Consider the following 16,713-nt stretch of genomic DNA (forward strand, 5'->3'; position numbering starts at 1 on the left):
CGGTAGGGGTGCTTGCAGCACTCTCTGATTGGACTAGAATATGGTTCGGCTGTGTGTTCGTTTTGCAACGAAATTGAAAATGGTTATTCATTTTTTATTTACATTTACTCTGTGTGGAGTATGAAGGGAACCATTCTCGTTGGAACTTTACCGCGCTGAGCAGATGGGACGTGAATTGTAAATTGTAGAATTCCCTCATCTTCCTTAGTCTCAGCATCCGTATGGCTTGCAAATTGTAGAAGCCTCGGAGGTGTAACCAGAGAAGGTTCCCATTGTTTTCATTCTGGTGGGGTGTAGAATAGCATTATGTTGTTTTATATGCCATTAGAGTGAAAACTTGGTCTTTTTTTAATCATTTACAGTATTCGTTACTTTGATTACTATGATTACTTTTGTGACTTTTGTATTTGAGTACCGGTAATCATATCGAGCATCGTATTTCTCAGTAGGTAGGTTTGTATAGGTATTCCGATATAACAACAAACTTTACCAATCTGTTTAAGGGATAAAAATGATTTGATTACTTTTTTATATAGGTATTCGGATATAATAACGACCTTCACGAAGTAGGAAGTAATCAGAGTAATCAAAGTAATCAAAGTAGATACAATAGTCGTTACTCTCTCTGTTACGATTGGTACCAACTAATCAGAGTAATCAATGTAAATATAATAGTCGTTACTCGCTCTGATACGATTTGTACGAAGTAACGAAGTAATCAGAGTAATCAAAGTAATCAAAGTAGATACAATAGTCGTTACTCGCTCTAAAGCGATTGGTATGAAGTAACGAAGTAATCAGAGTAATCAAAGTAAATACAATAGTCATTCCTGGCTCTGATACGATTGGTACGAAGTAACGAAGTAATCAGAGTAATCAAAGTAACGATTTGCCTCTCTGTATAGTAATCGTTACTTTCGGTATTCGTAAGTAACGAGTACTTTGTAACCAATAGTTACTTTTTCAACATCACTACTCTGCAATGCCTCTGCGTGTTGAGGGTTTGCAAAACCTGATGCTTTATATACACACACCCAAACTTATATTGAATCATCTGATATTTCTTACTATTTCGTGCGTATTTAAAAAAACGAACACACAAAGTCAAACAATATTTATTTTAAAGCAATGTAATAATAAATACATAACAATTAAATAAAACAATAAAGTATTTAACAAACAAATTGAAAGTAGTTGTTTTAAAGTCAATAGCATACAAAATTTCAATGTAAAACGAATAATGTTTAAATTGTTTTTATTTTATTTTTGTATTTTATGGTAGTCAGTGTTATCACCTCTAGTCCTTATGCAAGCTTCAGTTTGCGTGGCCACGCTCCTAATCAAATTATCAACATTTTGTTGTGGTGGGTGGCTCCATCCTTTAAGAGCAGCTTGTACTAGCCGTGCGGTGTTTTGTGAATTATACTGGCGAGCTCTAATTTTCTTTTAAGCATATCCCACAAACACTCTAAAGGATTAAGCTCAGGTGAGCAAGCAGGCCACTCCAAACAATGGATACCTTCTGCTTCAATGATGTCTGTAGTCACTCTAATGGTATGTAGAGGTCCATTATCATGCAATACAATTAAATTTTCTCCTGTTGCACCTCTCCAGAGCCTGACTACAGGTTATCAACATACCTGTGAGCAGTTCAAGTTGATTGGATGAAAATTAAAGGAGTTTTTTTACGGATCACAATTCCTCTCCAGAACATTACACTTCCCCTTGTATATTTGCGAACAGATCTGACAGTTTTCGTTCTTGCTTGTCTTCCTCAACCTCTAAGTACACGATTTCGTGGGTCATCTGATTTTACACAAATCCTGACTTTTTTGAACATAATAATATCTAATAATATCGTATGGCATTTGCCGGGGAGATCCTTTCGGACAGGTTCCGGCGCCATTTACATCTTAAACCCTGTTACCCCAGGCTGTGGGTGAAAAATAGGTCGATTTCAGGATATAATTAAGAAATTTTTGAAACCTATCAGGTGTTGTAAAGGACGATGCCAGGAATAACTTCTACTAAAATGTAACCAAAATATTGTGCGCTTTTTTTTATTGAGATTTTCATTTGTTAAATTTGCAATTTTTAATGATTTTTAATTTTGCAACTTAGGATATTGATTTTAGAGAAAAACTTTTTAATAGAAAGTTGTAGTAAATTTAAAAACCTACAATTTGAGGTATGGTAAGTTTAATTTAGTTAATTGGTTATTGCAAAACAGCCTGGGAAAGGTCCAAAATGGCCGTATTTTACAATTGCATTATTTATTGTACAAATATATTTTTTAAAGCTTTAAAATGAAGATCCTTCAATTCCAAACATAAAAAAAATTGTAAAGCCAGATTAACGAATTTGTTGCTTAGATATTATAAATTGTTTATCCCAAGAGGTCAAATGTCGAAGGCTATAACTTTTTGAAAAAAATCGTAGAGAGTTGGTGAAACATCCAATCTCCTTCTAAAGAGTAATATTGTCATATTCTGATGTAAGTAAATGCGTAAAACATTTTTAAACCTCTAATTTTTGGGTTTGAAAATAAGGGGGCAAATTTCGTTATAAACATTTAGAGCTGAAGCGGCCCTGTACATCCAATGAGTTTCTAACTTACCGATTATTGTTGCTGAAGACGAAACGAAGATTTATAAAAAAATAAAAATTTTCTATAGCCAACTGAAGCCGAGATAATTGTTTTTTTTGAAGAGTAAAGGTAGGTAAGATATACAGTACTTTGTTACTTTGTATTTATTAATTAATACAGATTAATGATTAACTTATTGAAATCTTAAAAAGATATCATAATTAACAAAGGACAAAGACAACTTGGACAAAGACGAATTGGCAACCGAAGTGGAAAGTTTCAAATACCATGGTTTGGATTTAGTACCAAATATCCAAACAGCCAATTCGATTGATCTTCTGAAATTTTTGTGTGTGAACAAAATGGAGGATTTATATCCAAACATAATGACTGCCTTAAGAATCTTCTTGACAATTCCGGTTTCAATGGCTTCGAATGAAAGAAGTTTTAGCAAACTTAAAATAATAAAAAATGATTTACGGAATTTGACAGGGCAACAGAGGCTGACAAACCTAGGGATTATTTCCATTGAGCACCAGGTAGCCTCAAAACTATGCTTCAGTGAGATTGTCAGTACATTTGCTGCAAGAAAAACCCGAAAAGTTAAATTCTAAGAACAATTAAATGTTTAAATTAATATTTTAGTTAAATTTTTTATAATTTTATCTAATACTTAATCTATTTGTACATAATTTACTTAAGTGTTTTAGTATAAATGATGTTGTTTTGAAATAAACTATTTGTTTTTGAAAATACGTATTCTATTATTTACCAAATATATTTAGGCCTATATACTTTGAACTTGAGGTTGAGTATTTTAAGATCAAGATAGTATTAATGTAGCCTGCCGATGGACACACCACACTTTTTAAGAGGAGTTATAAGGAATTAGTTTCAGTCCAATTGGTGGGAGGGGGGGGGGGGCGCCAAAATAGGTGTTTGCCCCGGGTGCTTAATAACCTAGTTACGTCCCTGCCACAGCCTGGGGTATGTTTCAAGTAACTAGTGTCGATGTTACACCAGCCCAGGGGGACCGACGGCTTAACGTACTCTCTGAGGCACGGTGAGCAGCTTGTATCATTTTTAGAAATGAAAAATGGATTGTCTGTGCTGGGGCTCGAACCCAGGCGCTCTGGCTTATGAGACCAGTTGTCATGCCGCGGCGCTACGGCTGTTCACATATTTTGAAAATAGCACAGTTTGTCAATACCCAATGTTCCAGTCTTGGTGGTGAAGACACCAATTTAGGCCATCAATCTTGTGCTGCCTCGATAACTCGGGAACCCATAACTGTCTCCTGCTGTATATTTCTTGGTACGAACTCTTCTTCTTATTGTTTTAACCGAAACAGTTACACCTGTAGCTTCCAAAGGCTGCCTTTAGAGCTGCAGGTGAGAAATGGTTGGGTGTCTTCCAGCTGATTGGACACTTAAACGATTGTGGAGATCCGTTATTACTTTTGGCGACTTTCTCTTGCTTTATTTGTGAGCTTTACTAGTTCCTGTTACCTAGCATAGGTTTTGGACAGCACGCTCTGTATTACGCCTAGCTCTACAGCAATGTCCCTCTGAGAACATTACTTTCTCCACAAGACCAATAATCTTTCTTCGTTGTAAGTTCTATAACTCCACATGAGGCATATTTTCGTTTTTGGACGCAAAAGTTAGTTTATTTATTTTCGTTCAATTTGCAACTCAAACAAATAACCTATACCGTACCGAGCTGTACTATCCGATAGTCTTATATATTTTTTATTTTCAATAAAAACCTTTATTCTTCGCAACAGTAACAAGTTTTTCCAAATTAAATAAATATTACTTTGAAATACATGGTGATTCCATATACGTTTGGGTGTGTGCAGATGTGAGAGCGGCGTTGGTTTCATGCACCCCTTATGTCGCACTATGATGTCACGCACCCCTTATGATAGTAGCACCCATGCACTACTATCCTGTATGTCTCAGCGTTGTATCAACTTGTTTGGTGTGGGCAGACCTACCCCACAAGGGGCACGCATATTCAGCAATTGAGAAACAGAGTGCCTGTGCCGTTGTTCTTAAGACGCCAGGATATGCACCCCATTTATTTCCCGTTGGCTTTTTGAGTATGCTGTTCCTTGTTGTTACTTTCCCTCTCGTTTTTATGCAATGTTGTCTGTAGGTGAGAGACCGGTCCAGAGTTACTCCACCAGTGGCGGCTCGTGGTAATTTAAAATGGGTGTTCAATTAAGGAATGTAATTATCGAAACAATGAATAAAAGCCGCGAGCAATTGCGACACAGGCGAAAAATTTTTGGGGCCTCGCCCTTTTTTGTCTAAAGGACACCGCACACATCTTATGGAATATATAATGTCACTCAAATTCAATAAAACTTACATGAATAGATTCGTCTCAATTTAACGGTCATTTCGTATCATTGCGCCAACTTTTAATTATGATTAATTACAAAATTTTACACAATCGATAAGACGGGATAAAATGTAACGATTTTTTATCTTGGTCGTTAAGTCTAGTTTATTTCCTATACCCAGAATCTAATAATTGGCGAACATCAATATTGCCAATATCTGAGAGTTGCAATTCATTTTTTAAATGAATTTGGGAAGATCCGTGTTTTAATTTTTGTCGATAAATGAGATAAATCCCGAACGCCCGTTTTTGTCCACTCTGAATAAATAGTTTCATTTTTCGAAAATACTAAACATGGAAAACAAAACAAAGAATGTAGTTTATCACACCCGCGTAACTACGAAGTTTTTTTTATATTATTTAACTTTAAGAGCACACAGTAGCGATCAACAGGTAGCAACAAACACGGTCCAAGATTGCGGCTGTAATTTTGAATATTTTGTCGAGATATTTGGCACACATATTCGTAATATATCTAATAAAGAATGGCGGTACAGAGCCCACTTTCAGAAATATTTTAGTATGTGGAAATTACTCCATAACTAAATAAAATATTGCAAAAAGGAGCCTGTACCGCAATTAAGCAACACAAAAAAATACACTTTCTTCAAATAAACTTTTTTATCCCGTGCCTAGATTTTGTGTCGCATTGGAACTACTAAAAATCGATTTTTTTATAACGTCACTGACTTGGCAACATTTCGCGCCTATGTGTATAAAAATTATTGTTTTTGCTGTTTCTGATAGTATAAACGTCACTGTCAATGTCGAATTACCGACGCACTGTTGCCTCACTTTTGAAAGTACCCAGAACTTTCGCAATCTTGGACCGCGTTTGTTGCTACCTGTTGATCGCTACTGTGTGCTCTTAAAGCATCGTTTAAACTTTTTGTTTTTTATGGCATATTCTTGTACCAAGTTTATCTCCGGCCCAGGTGGACCATTCTTTTTTATAAGAAGTCGATTTTCAAAACTATTTGCATTTTCTTTTACAAAATCCTCTGAATAAGGTTCCATCATAAAACTATCAATATTGTATTTAAGATTTAACCGTATTTAACTAGAACCCATAACAGAAAATTCCAAACTGTGAACCGAAACGCTCCACTGGTCTCTGGGTGCACTGCACAAATCCTCACTGTTTTAGATAGGCGAAATGATTTTTCACCGATATTAAGATTTCTCTTTCTAACTACAAGGGTAGGTTACCACTTTCTGGTTCAATTTGAATTCTGCACCAGAGCATAAGTACCTGCACTTGCAACGTGCATCCAGCGGCGTAGAGCAAATAAATATGATTAATAAATAAAGTTATATTGTAATGATTCTATGAGATTAAAAAAAAGTATTTTAATGATATTTTAATATTTATGAGATTTAAAAAACAGTATTTTAATTAACTTTTATCGGGTGTTCACTGCACAAGTGAACCAATGGAGAAACCGCCCCTGACTCCAAGATATATAGGTTCGTCTGTGTGTTCTAATGTATTACCATTTCACGCAATTTGGAGTTTTCGCTTGGCTTTCTTTCCACTTTTTCAAAACTATTTTCTTGAGAACATCTTGCGAGATCGTCAGCATAGAGGAACTGCTTGGTTTCAGTCGTCGTAGGCATCAAGAGCATTGATGCTAAAACACTTCCCTGTGGGAGGCCCTTCTTTTGAACTCTCCATTTACTTACTTTGCGTCCAGCATAGCCAAAGAACGTCGGTTTTGCAGTAAGGAATATACGACCTTACCCAGATGGTGGTAATTGAGAGTCTCGTATAATTTGTTGAGTAATGTTTTGTGCCTTACTGTGTCATAGGCTGCTGTCAAATCTACGAAAGCAGCCCCTGTTTTTCGTCAAAGCCCTCTTCAATCCGTTCTAGTTCTCTTAGTTCGAAGACTTGACCGGTGCAAGATTTGCTGGGTCTGAATTCTCCTTGTTGTGGATGAGGTGCTTGTCGACATTTTTTTTTATTCTGGTGAGGATGAGTCTCTCGTATAGTTTGAAAAAATGACACAACACCGAAATAGGTCTATAGCTACTGGGATTTTCTGGCTCTTTTCCTGGTTTTAATAAGGCTATTACTTTACATTTTCTCCATGATTTTGGAATTTCGCAGGCTTTGCAACACGTGCTATAGAGTTGCAAGATCCAGGTTTTTGCTCCTTGGCCAAGATGATTTATTTGTTCACTGCATATATATCATCCACATCTGCAGCTTTCCCGTTTATTAACCTGTTCATACCGTCGTGGAGTTCTTTTGGTGTAAAAGGAGTTCCTAGGTGCCACTAGGTGGTTTGTCTCATGCTTTAATATTCTTATAGTATTTTGACTAATCTAGTATTATTATATGTTACATTATAACATAATAAGTCTATTTTTATTTTAGCCTCATTTATTTACCATTAAAGTCTCAAATGGAGACGTGGAGAGTTGGGCTGTGGTATACGATACCAAGTTACCAGCCTTTTCTTTGCCATTTTCTAGCGGATTTTTGACAGCTTCAGCTTTTCATCCGCTGAAATTAAAGAAACAGATTTACGGAGCGGGAGATAAGTTAGGTAAGAGAGATTTGCATTTCACAATCCTTTTCCTTCAAATTTTTTCTTTTATTACAATGTACAAAAGGTTTTACCTTTTGTCAGCCAATTACTAATGTTACTTGTACGGTTAATACAGTGATGAAGCGCTAATAAAAGGCAAAATAACCGAAAATACGGAAAACATAATACATTGTGAAATAAAAAGAAATTAAACTAGTGGAGGTGGTAAATTATCAATAAAAACGTATAAATTTATTGAGTTGAGACTTCTGAGCTTCACCGATGAGGCATAAGGATGCTGAAATAGCTATACGGAGATGGTGGTCCAACTCTGAATCAAATACAAACAAAACCTGCCTTGATCTTTTTTATCTGTATAAATTTATATTATATTGATAGTTTGCCATTTTCAGATGTATCGGAGTCAAACTGTCACAAGAGAATTTTATAAAATTCTCATGTACCAGTGGCAGTTGCCAAACTCCTCCGATACCTTTAAAGGTGGGAAACTATCAATATAATGTAAATTTTATAGATTTCTATTGATAATTTCCCATCTCTACTAGTATCATCTCTTCTTATTTGACAACATAATATGTTTTCCGCTTTTTGCCCTATTTTGTCGTGATACGTTTAAAGGTGGGAAACTATCAATATAATGTAAATTTTATAGGTTTCTTATGATAATTTCCCACCAATACTAATATCATCTGTTTTTATTTGACAGCATATTATGTGTTCCGTCTTTTGCGTTACTTTGCCGGTTACTAGCGCATTCATCAACGTATATTGCCGCTTTATTTATCCAAAAACTAAATATACAGTGCGCGCATATACTAAAGAAATAAAGAGATCTGTGACCATAAATAACACGTAGATTAGGCAAGGTCCGCAAAATAGCGTAACGCGGAGCAGTTCGGGTCTGTGGTATATCTATCTCTCTCTACGCGGCGCTTAGCTTTTTCACTCTAGCACATGATGGCCGCTGCCTCTGGGTCTGTGTCGTTCCATTATTCCCATCTCTTGGTAGATACGCTCACACTCGTACGACAGACAAAGATAGCTAGACCACCGTACTTGATATTGGCGTTACACCCCGATGAATTGAGTGGCATATTACTAGCCTGGTCTATTGCTAATATGTCTGTGTCTGTGACACCCTGTATGTATGTAAAATTTTATATTTTCGACGTTGCCAATTTACAGTTTCTGAGATAATATGCGTATTTTTAAATAGGACCGCCTGTGTATTTTACAATCTTCTGTTACAGTTTTTTATTGCCGATCTTCTTCTTCTTGATGTGCCTATCCGTGACGAATGTTGGCAATCATCATGGCAATCTTTACTTTATCTGCAGCAACGCGGAAAAGATGCACATATGTTGTGTTGAACCAGGTTCTGAGGTTCTTTAACCAGGATGTTCTTCTTCTTCCTGGACCTCGCTTTCCAAATATTTTTCCTTGCAGGATGGCTTGTAGGAGGGCATATCTTGATTCATTTCGCATAATGTGTCCAAAGTATTCCAACTTTCGAGATTTGATGGTGGTTAGTACTTCTCGGTTCTTCCCCATTCTTCTAAGAACCTCCTCATTTGTGACCCGATCAGTCCATGGGATTTTAAGAATTCTCCGATATAGCCACATCTCAAAGGCTTCCAATTTTCGGCACATATCCTCGTTCAAGGTCCATGATTCAACACCATAAAAAAGGACAGAGAAGACGTAACACCTCAGCATTCTTACTTTTATACCAAGAGAAAGGTTGTGGCTCTTGAAAAACGCTCCCATACGGTTGAAGATTGATCTAGCTTTTCCGATGAGCGCTCTTATTTCTTGGTTGTTGGTTCATTCTTCATTTATTATGGTGCCGAGGTAGTGGTGACTCACTCTTTCTACAGGCGTTTGGTTGATATGGAGTTGACCTTCTGTTATCTTTTTCTTGCTGACGATCATAAGCTTTGTTTTCTTTACGTTTATATTGAGTCCATATTGTTGACTGCAATACGTGATTTTGTCCATAAGGGCTTGTAGGTCTTCTAGGTTGTCCGCAAATACTATGGTGTCATCTGCATACCTGATATTATTTAGCCGGTACCCGTTTAGTAGAATACCTATTTCAGTTTCGTGCAAAGCTTCGATAAATATTCTTTCAGAGTAAAGATTGAAAATTAGGGGGGACAAAATGCAGCCTTGCCTCACTCCACGCATGATTTTGACATATTCGGTAAGTTCACCGTCAACTCTGAGGTTTGCAGTCTGATTCCAGTAAAGGTTTCTAATTATTTTGAGATCTTGGTTGTTAATTCCTGCTTCTTTTAGTATTTGCATCATCTTGGCGTGTTGTACTCGATCAAACGCCTTCTCGTAATCAACCAGACATGCGTATACGTCGCAATTTACGTCTCTGCATCTCTGAAATAAAAATTGTATTAAAACAAAGCCTTTCTCGTACCAACCAGTATCAACAGCATTTATGAACCCTAACTGGTTGAGAGAAATTTGACTTTCACATAGCTTATTGCCGATACAGCATGCATATTATATCTTATTATTGGCCAATATTGGCTATTAATATGCAGAAATTAGTAAAAGCATTTATATTACAAGCGTTGATAATAACATACCAACATAGAAAATAAATTGGCTCTTTATTAAAGTTCAAAAAGTTCTTTCTGTTTTTGTATGATTATCGTGTATATACGTCGAGATTTACTGTCAGTAGCTACGTTGTGATAGTTTTTGAAAATAGGCTTATGTTCAATATATTATTATGAAATTTTCAAACTGCAAAGAAGTGGCAGGTGGGTGGCAGCTTTAATATTGAATTTAAGCGAAAAACAATATTTATTTGTCAAATAAACATTTTTTCCCTATTTTCTAACAACATTAAAACGTATTTTGAATTAAATAAATTACAAACAGTCTTCTTTTTGTCTCAATTATCTATTTTAATTAAAAAAATGTTTTTTGAACACCTTGTATAAATAATTATGTTAGTGTTTGTATTAGTGAATAGAGAATTGAATACCCTTTCAAATGAGCTGTCACATGACCCCCTATTCTCATTAAAAAAATCATCGATTACGTCATCACGCCCAGATGGATGACGTCAATAGTATGATATATATGCCAAAAAATCGGAATTTAAAAGTAAAAATCAACCTGTTTCGGGATTTTTCCTTAAAGTCGCCGGTTTACGAAATAATGAATTTATGCGTTACTTTATGGACGCACTCTATTTTTATACACAGTACGCACAGTACTTTAAAATTATTTGACATATCCTTGTCATATTTGGCAGAAAGTGTAGGTACCGTACACCCTACTAAATTATGATAAACGTTTCTGGCTACTACCAGAGGCGTTCAACAGGGGACAGTGAATGGTTTACCCTTCTACGCCACTGGCGAAATTACTATTTTAGCACATTTTTCGATTCTTCAATACATTATATGTAAATAATATACTCCACTCGTACCGATAAAATCATTAGTTTTCGAGATATGTGAAGTTAAAAATGAAGGGGTACAATAAGTATGTACCTACATTAATATTAATCAAAATAGCTGTGCCGTTTTATTTTCAACTTCAAATATCTCGAAAACTAATGACTTTATCGTTACGAATGAAAATTGTATTATTTACATAGAAGAATCGAAATAGTGCGCTAAAATAGCAATTCCGCCAGTGGCGTAGAATTTGGGAAGGGTAAACCATTCACTATCATACGCCTCTGGTAGTAGCCAGGAAACTTTATTTATCATAATTTAATAGGTACCTACACTGTCTACCAAGTATCTACTGGGTAAAAATAGTTATTAAATTTTTAAATAAAACATCCTGTAACTCAGTAACGAGCCACATTTTACTTAAGGCCATGGGTTAATTCGCAAATATTTTACGGCTATCCCTACTTTTTCTGTCTTTACGCGGCAAATTACGTGTAGTAAAGTTCACACTGGTATGGATATGTAAACATTACTAGAATGTCATTCTATGTTAAAAATGTCATCATTAACATAAAGAGATGGCTTTTGAATGTTCTTGGATAACTGTTATTTTTATAATTGCAAATTATTAATTCAGTTAATAAATGTGATAATTTTTTCACTAACTATGTTTTCAGTGATTGTAATAATTTATTTGTACAACAAAAACTAATAATCAATCGAGAAAAGAGGAAAAGTGTTAAAGTGATTTTTTAATAATATATTGTTACTATGGAACGCTTATAATTTTGAACATCTTTAACAACAAAATACTTGGATCACAGAATATATTATCCTGATGTATTCTCTGCTTGGATCTTCCACAAATAATACACAATAAATAACTTTTTATTAAGTTCACGTCTTAAATCAATTATTTATCAAATACACTATATATCAATATTATTTAATCAACAACTTAAAATATTCCCGATGCCATGTCAAATATTTAAAATTGTCACTGATTGTCACTGTCTAACTGACAATATGCTAAAAATATTATATTCGACTAGGTGCATTGTAAGACAAAGATAGATTTGGAAAATATTTCCACGACATTGTGTTCATTTTTTTCGAATCCTGAAAAAACCAAAAAATATTTTTGAAAATTTTAAACGCTGAATGAAAGACTAAATTATTACCGAGGGCCGAAAGTCCCTTAGAATAAATAAAAAGTTTATTTTGAATGCGATATTTGAAATTAAAAATCACAATCAATTTTCTCTTAGTTTTTCACTCCTGTAACTTATTAAAATAAACATTATAGAAGTTCTCAGGGACTTTCAGCCCTCGCTAATAACGTAATCTTTAATTCTGCGTTTAAATTTTTCCAAAATACCTATTAGTCTTCTCAGGATTCGAAAAAAACGAATCCCAATTTGAATAGCATTGCAGCCGAAAATACATACCCATCCTCTTAAGTGATTTAGGTTAAATCTTAATATTTTGAGGTCTAGAATCTACAACTCAGAGATTGGACATTCTTAATGAATCACTTTGTATTTTACCAAATATATTATCCGTCTATCTCAGAAACTGTACATTTGACAACATCTACTATACATAACCAACATTTTCTTACTAATACATACGGGGTATCATACGTTGTACATACGGGTTGTCACAGATATCTTATATCTTTATATTTCCATATTTTACGTGCGCACCGTATAAGTAATTTAATATTATTTTTAGGTTCGTTTCGTCTATTTTACATTCCTGAAGACGCAGCTCCGGGTTCCGTCGAAACAAAATGCGAAAAATTTAAATCATTTATGGAAAGAGAACTTATCAGGAAGAAAAAGTTCTTAGCATGGCAAACGCAGTGGCTGGAAAAGAACAAAGAAATTTTAATGGAAAGGGGAACCGAGGAACAGGATTTAAATGAAAAAGAAGAGGAAGTGAAGAAAATTGAACAAGCTGAGAATTTGGAGAAGAAAAGTGCTGAGGATGCTGCTAAAGTAGCCGAAGCAAACAAAAAACGGCCACAACCAGGTAAAGGTTTTTTGAAAATAACGTTTTTATATACTAGACTATTAGATAGTGCTGATAAATCATTTGGACATATAAAAACAGTGGTGTAAATTGTCAAATCTTTCATCGTAAAGTTTAATATTTAACCAATTGTGAACATACTCTGAGTCAAATATGAACATTTGTATGTGATGCTTTTTTATATGTCTATTAAGCTAGAATGACCATTTCATAAGGGAGCCATAAAACTTACCCCATATTTTTTTGCTATTTTATTGCTAATTTATGACGCAAATTAAAAATTTATTGCTTCATCCCCTTCAGAGAAACAGGTGGCCATCCCAGCTTAATATTAAGCTAGAAAGGCCAACATTCATATATCCGGAACGAAATTAGATAGAGAGTTGCTTCCGGTGGCCTATTTTATTGCTAACTAATTGCTAATTTATTACGTAAAATAAAAATGTATTGCTTCATCCCCTTCAGAGAAACAGGTGGCCATTCCAGCTTAATATTAAGCTAGAATAGCCAACATTCATATATCCGGAACGAAAGTAGATAGAGAGTTGCTTCCGGTGGCCTATTTTATTGCTAATTAATTGCTAATTTATTACGCAAATTACAAATTTATAGCTTCAACCCCTTCAGAGGTACAGGTGGCTATTCCAGCTTAATATTAAGCTAGAATAGCCAACAGTCATATTTCCGGAACGAAAGTAGATAGAGGGTAGCTTCCAGCGGCATATTTTATTGCTAATTAATTGCTAAAAGATTGGGTATACAATAATTTACAAACTCACCCCCTTCAACCCCTACCGTTATCATCATTCCCCGGATTTCAAAAAGGTGAAAATAACCAGTTTAAAAACCTAACACAAAGTGGGTATTATTTGCTTATTAATTGCTACAGGTCTAAGCCAAAAATGAATGTTTTGCTTCATCCCCTAACGAGCCACAATGGCTACTGTGGTTTAATACTTAAGGTTACAATACCCAACAGTCCTATTTCAGGAAAGAAAACAGATAGTGAGTCGCTTGTGGCGGTATATTTTATTTTTAATTAATTGTTGAAAGATGGAGTATACTAGAATTTATAAACTCACCCCCTCCAACCCATACCATTATCATCGTTCCCCGGATTTCACAAAGAGAGAAAATAAGCAGTTTAAATACTTAAAACCTTCTATCTGCTTTCGTTCCTGAAATATGAGTGTTGAATATTGTAGCTTAAGCATTAAACTGCAGTAGCCATTGTTTCTCGTTAGGGGATGAAGAAAAAAAATCGTTTTTAGCGTAGACTTGCAGCAATAAATTGGCAAAAAATACCCACTTGGTTTTAAGTCTTTACACTGGTTATTTTCACTCTTTGTGAAATCCGGGGAACGATGATAACAATAGGGGTTGGAGGGGGTGAGTTTGTAAATTCTGGTATACCCCATCTTTCAGCAATTAATTAGAAATAAAATATGCCGCTGGAAGCGACCCTCTATCTGCTTTCGTTCCTGAAATAGGAGTGTTGGGTATTGTAGCTTAAGTATTAAACCGCAGTAGCCATTGTTTCTCGTTAGGGGATGAAGCAAAAAATTGGTTTTTTGTAGACCTACAGGAATTAATTGGCAAAAAATACCCACTTGGTTTTAAGTCTTTAAACTGGTTATTTTCACTCTTTGTGAAATCCGGGGAACGATGATAATGGTAGGGGTTGGAGGGGTGGGTTTATAAATTCTGGTATACCCCATCTTTCAGCAATTAATTAGAAATAAAATATGCCGCCAGAAGCGACCCTTTATCTGCTTTCTTTTATGGAATAGGACTGTTTTGTATTGTAACCTTAAGTATTAAACCGCAGTAGCCATTGTCGCTCGTTAGGGGATGAAGCAAAACATTTATTTTTGGCTTAGACCTGTAGCAATTTATAAGCAAAAAATATCCACTTGGTTTTAGGTTTTTAAACTGGTTATTTTCACGTTTTGTGGATTCCGGAGAATGATGATATAACGGTAGGGGTTGAAGGGGGTGAGTTTGTAAATTCTTGTATACCCAATCTTTCAGCAATTAATTAGCAATAAAATATACCGCCGGAAGCTACCCTCTATCTACTTTCGTTCCGGAAATATAAATGTTGGCTAGTCTAGCTTAATATTAAGCTGGAATAGCCACCTGTATCTCTGAAGGGGTTGAAGCTATAAATTTGTAATTTGCGTAATAAATTAGCAATTCATTAGCAATAGACTAGGCCGCCGGAAGCGACCCTCTATCTGCTTTCGTTACCTCAAATAGGAGAATTGAGTGTTGTAGCTTAAGTATTCAACCGCAGTAGCCATTGTTGCTCGTTAGGGGATGAAGCAGTAAAATCGTTTTTGGCGTAGACCTGTAGCAGTTGCTTAGGAAAAAAATATCCACCTGGTCTTAGGTTTTTAAACTGGTAATTTTGACTTTTTGTGAAATCCGGGGAATGATGATAACGGTGGGGGTTGGAGGGGGTGAGTTTGTAAGTTGTTGTATACCATATCTTTCAGAAATTAATTATCAATAAAATATGCCGCTGGAAGCGACCCTCTATCTGCTTTCGTTCCTGAAATAGGAGTGTTGGGTATTGTAGCTTAAGAATTAAACCTCAGTAGCCATTGTTTCTCGTTAGGGGATGAAGCAAAAAATTCGTTTTTGGCGTAGACCTGCAACAATTAATTAGAAAAAATACCCACTTGGTTTTAAGTTTTTAAACTGGTTATTTTCACTCTTTGTGAAATCCGTGGAACGATGATAACGGTAGGGGTTTCAGGGTGTGAGTTTGTAAATTCTGGTGTATCCCATCTTTCAGCAATTAATTAAAAATAAAATATGCCGCCAGAAGCGACCCTCTGTCTGCTTTCTAACCTGAAATAGGAGTGTTGGGTATTGTAGCCTTAAGTATTAAACCGCAGTAGCCATTGTGGCTCGTTAGGGGATGAAGCAAAATATTCATTTTTGGCTCAAACCTGTAGCAATTAATAAGCAAAAAATACCCACTTGGTTTAGGTCTTTAAACTGGTTATTTTCACTTTTTGTTGATTCCGGGGAATGATGATAACGGTAGGGGTTGAAGGGGGTGAGTTTGTAAATTCTTGTATACCCAATCTTTCAGCAATTAATTAGCAATAAAATATGCCGGCGGAAGCTACTCTCTATCTACTTTAGTTCCGGAAATATGAATGTTGACTATATATTAAGCTGGAATGGCCACCTGTTTCTCTGAAGGGAATGAAGCAATAAATTTTTATTTTGCGTAATAAATTAGCAATTAATTAGCAATAAAATAGGCCACCGCAAACAACTCTCCATCTACTTTCGTTCCGGATATATGAATGTTGGCTATTCTAGCTTAATATTAAGCTGGAATGGCCACCTGTTTCTCTGAAGGGGATGAAGCAATAAATTTTTATTTTGCGTAATAAATTAGCAATTAATTAGCAATAAAAGAGGCCACCGGAAGTAACTCTCTATCTAGTTTCGTTCCGGATATATGAATGTTGGCTATTCTAGCTTAATATTAAGCTGGAATGGCCACCTGTTTCTCTGAAGGGGATGAAGCAATAAATTTTTAATTTGCGTAATAAATTAGCAATAAAATAGCAAAAAAATATAGGGTAAGTTTCATGGCTCCCTTATGAAATGGTCATTCTAGCTTAATAGACATCTTTTTTATAGGGTTCGTATTATTTTACAACTCAGATCAGCTCGA

General features: G+C 35.3%; 1 protein-coding gene across 1 annotated transcript in view; it reads left to right on the forward strand.

Annotated features, from left to right (window-relative positions):
• LOC126882676 (dynein axonemal intermediate chain 3) overlaps positions 1 to 16,713 on the forward strand; it is a 302,917-nt gene that overhangs the window by 217,069 nt on the left and 69,135 nt on the right. Inside the window, exons 12-13 of the mRNA XM_050647651.1 lie at positions 7,377 to 7,548; positions 12,714 to 13,013. Of these exons, the coding sequence (XP_050503608.1) occupies positions 7,377 to 7,548; positions 12,714 to 13,013 (472 nt within the window). The remainder of the gene's footprint in view (positions 1 to 7,376; positions 7,549 to 12,713; positions 13,014 to 16,713) is intronic.

This window comes from Diabrotica virgifera, chromosome 3 (genome assembly GCF_917563875.1).
Source record: "Diabrotica virgifera virgifera chromosome 3, PGI_DIABVI_V3a".
Taxonomy (NCBI): Eukaryota; Metazoa; Arthropoda; class Insecta; order Coleoptera; family Chrysomelidae; genus Diabrotica; species Diabrotica virgifera.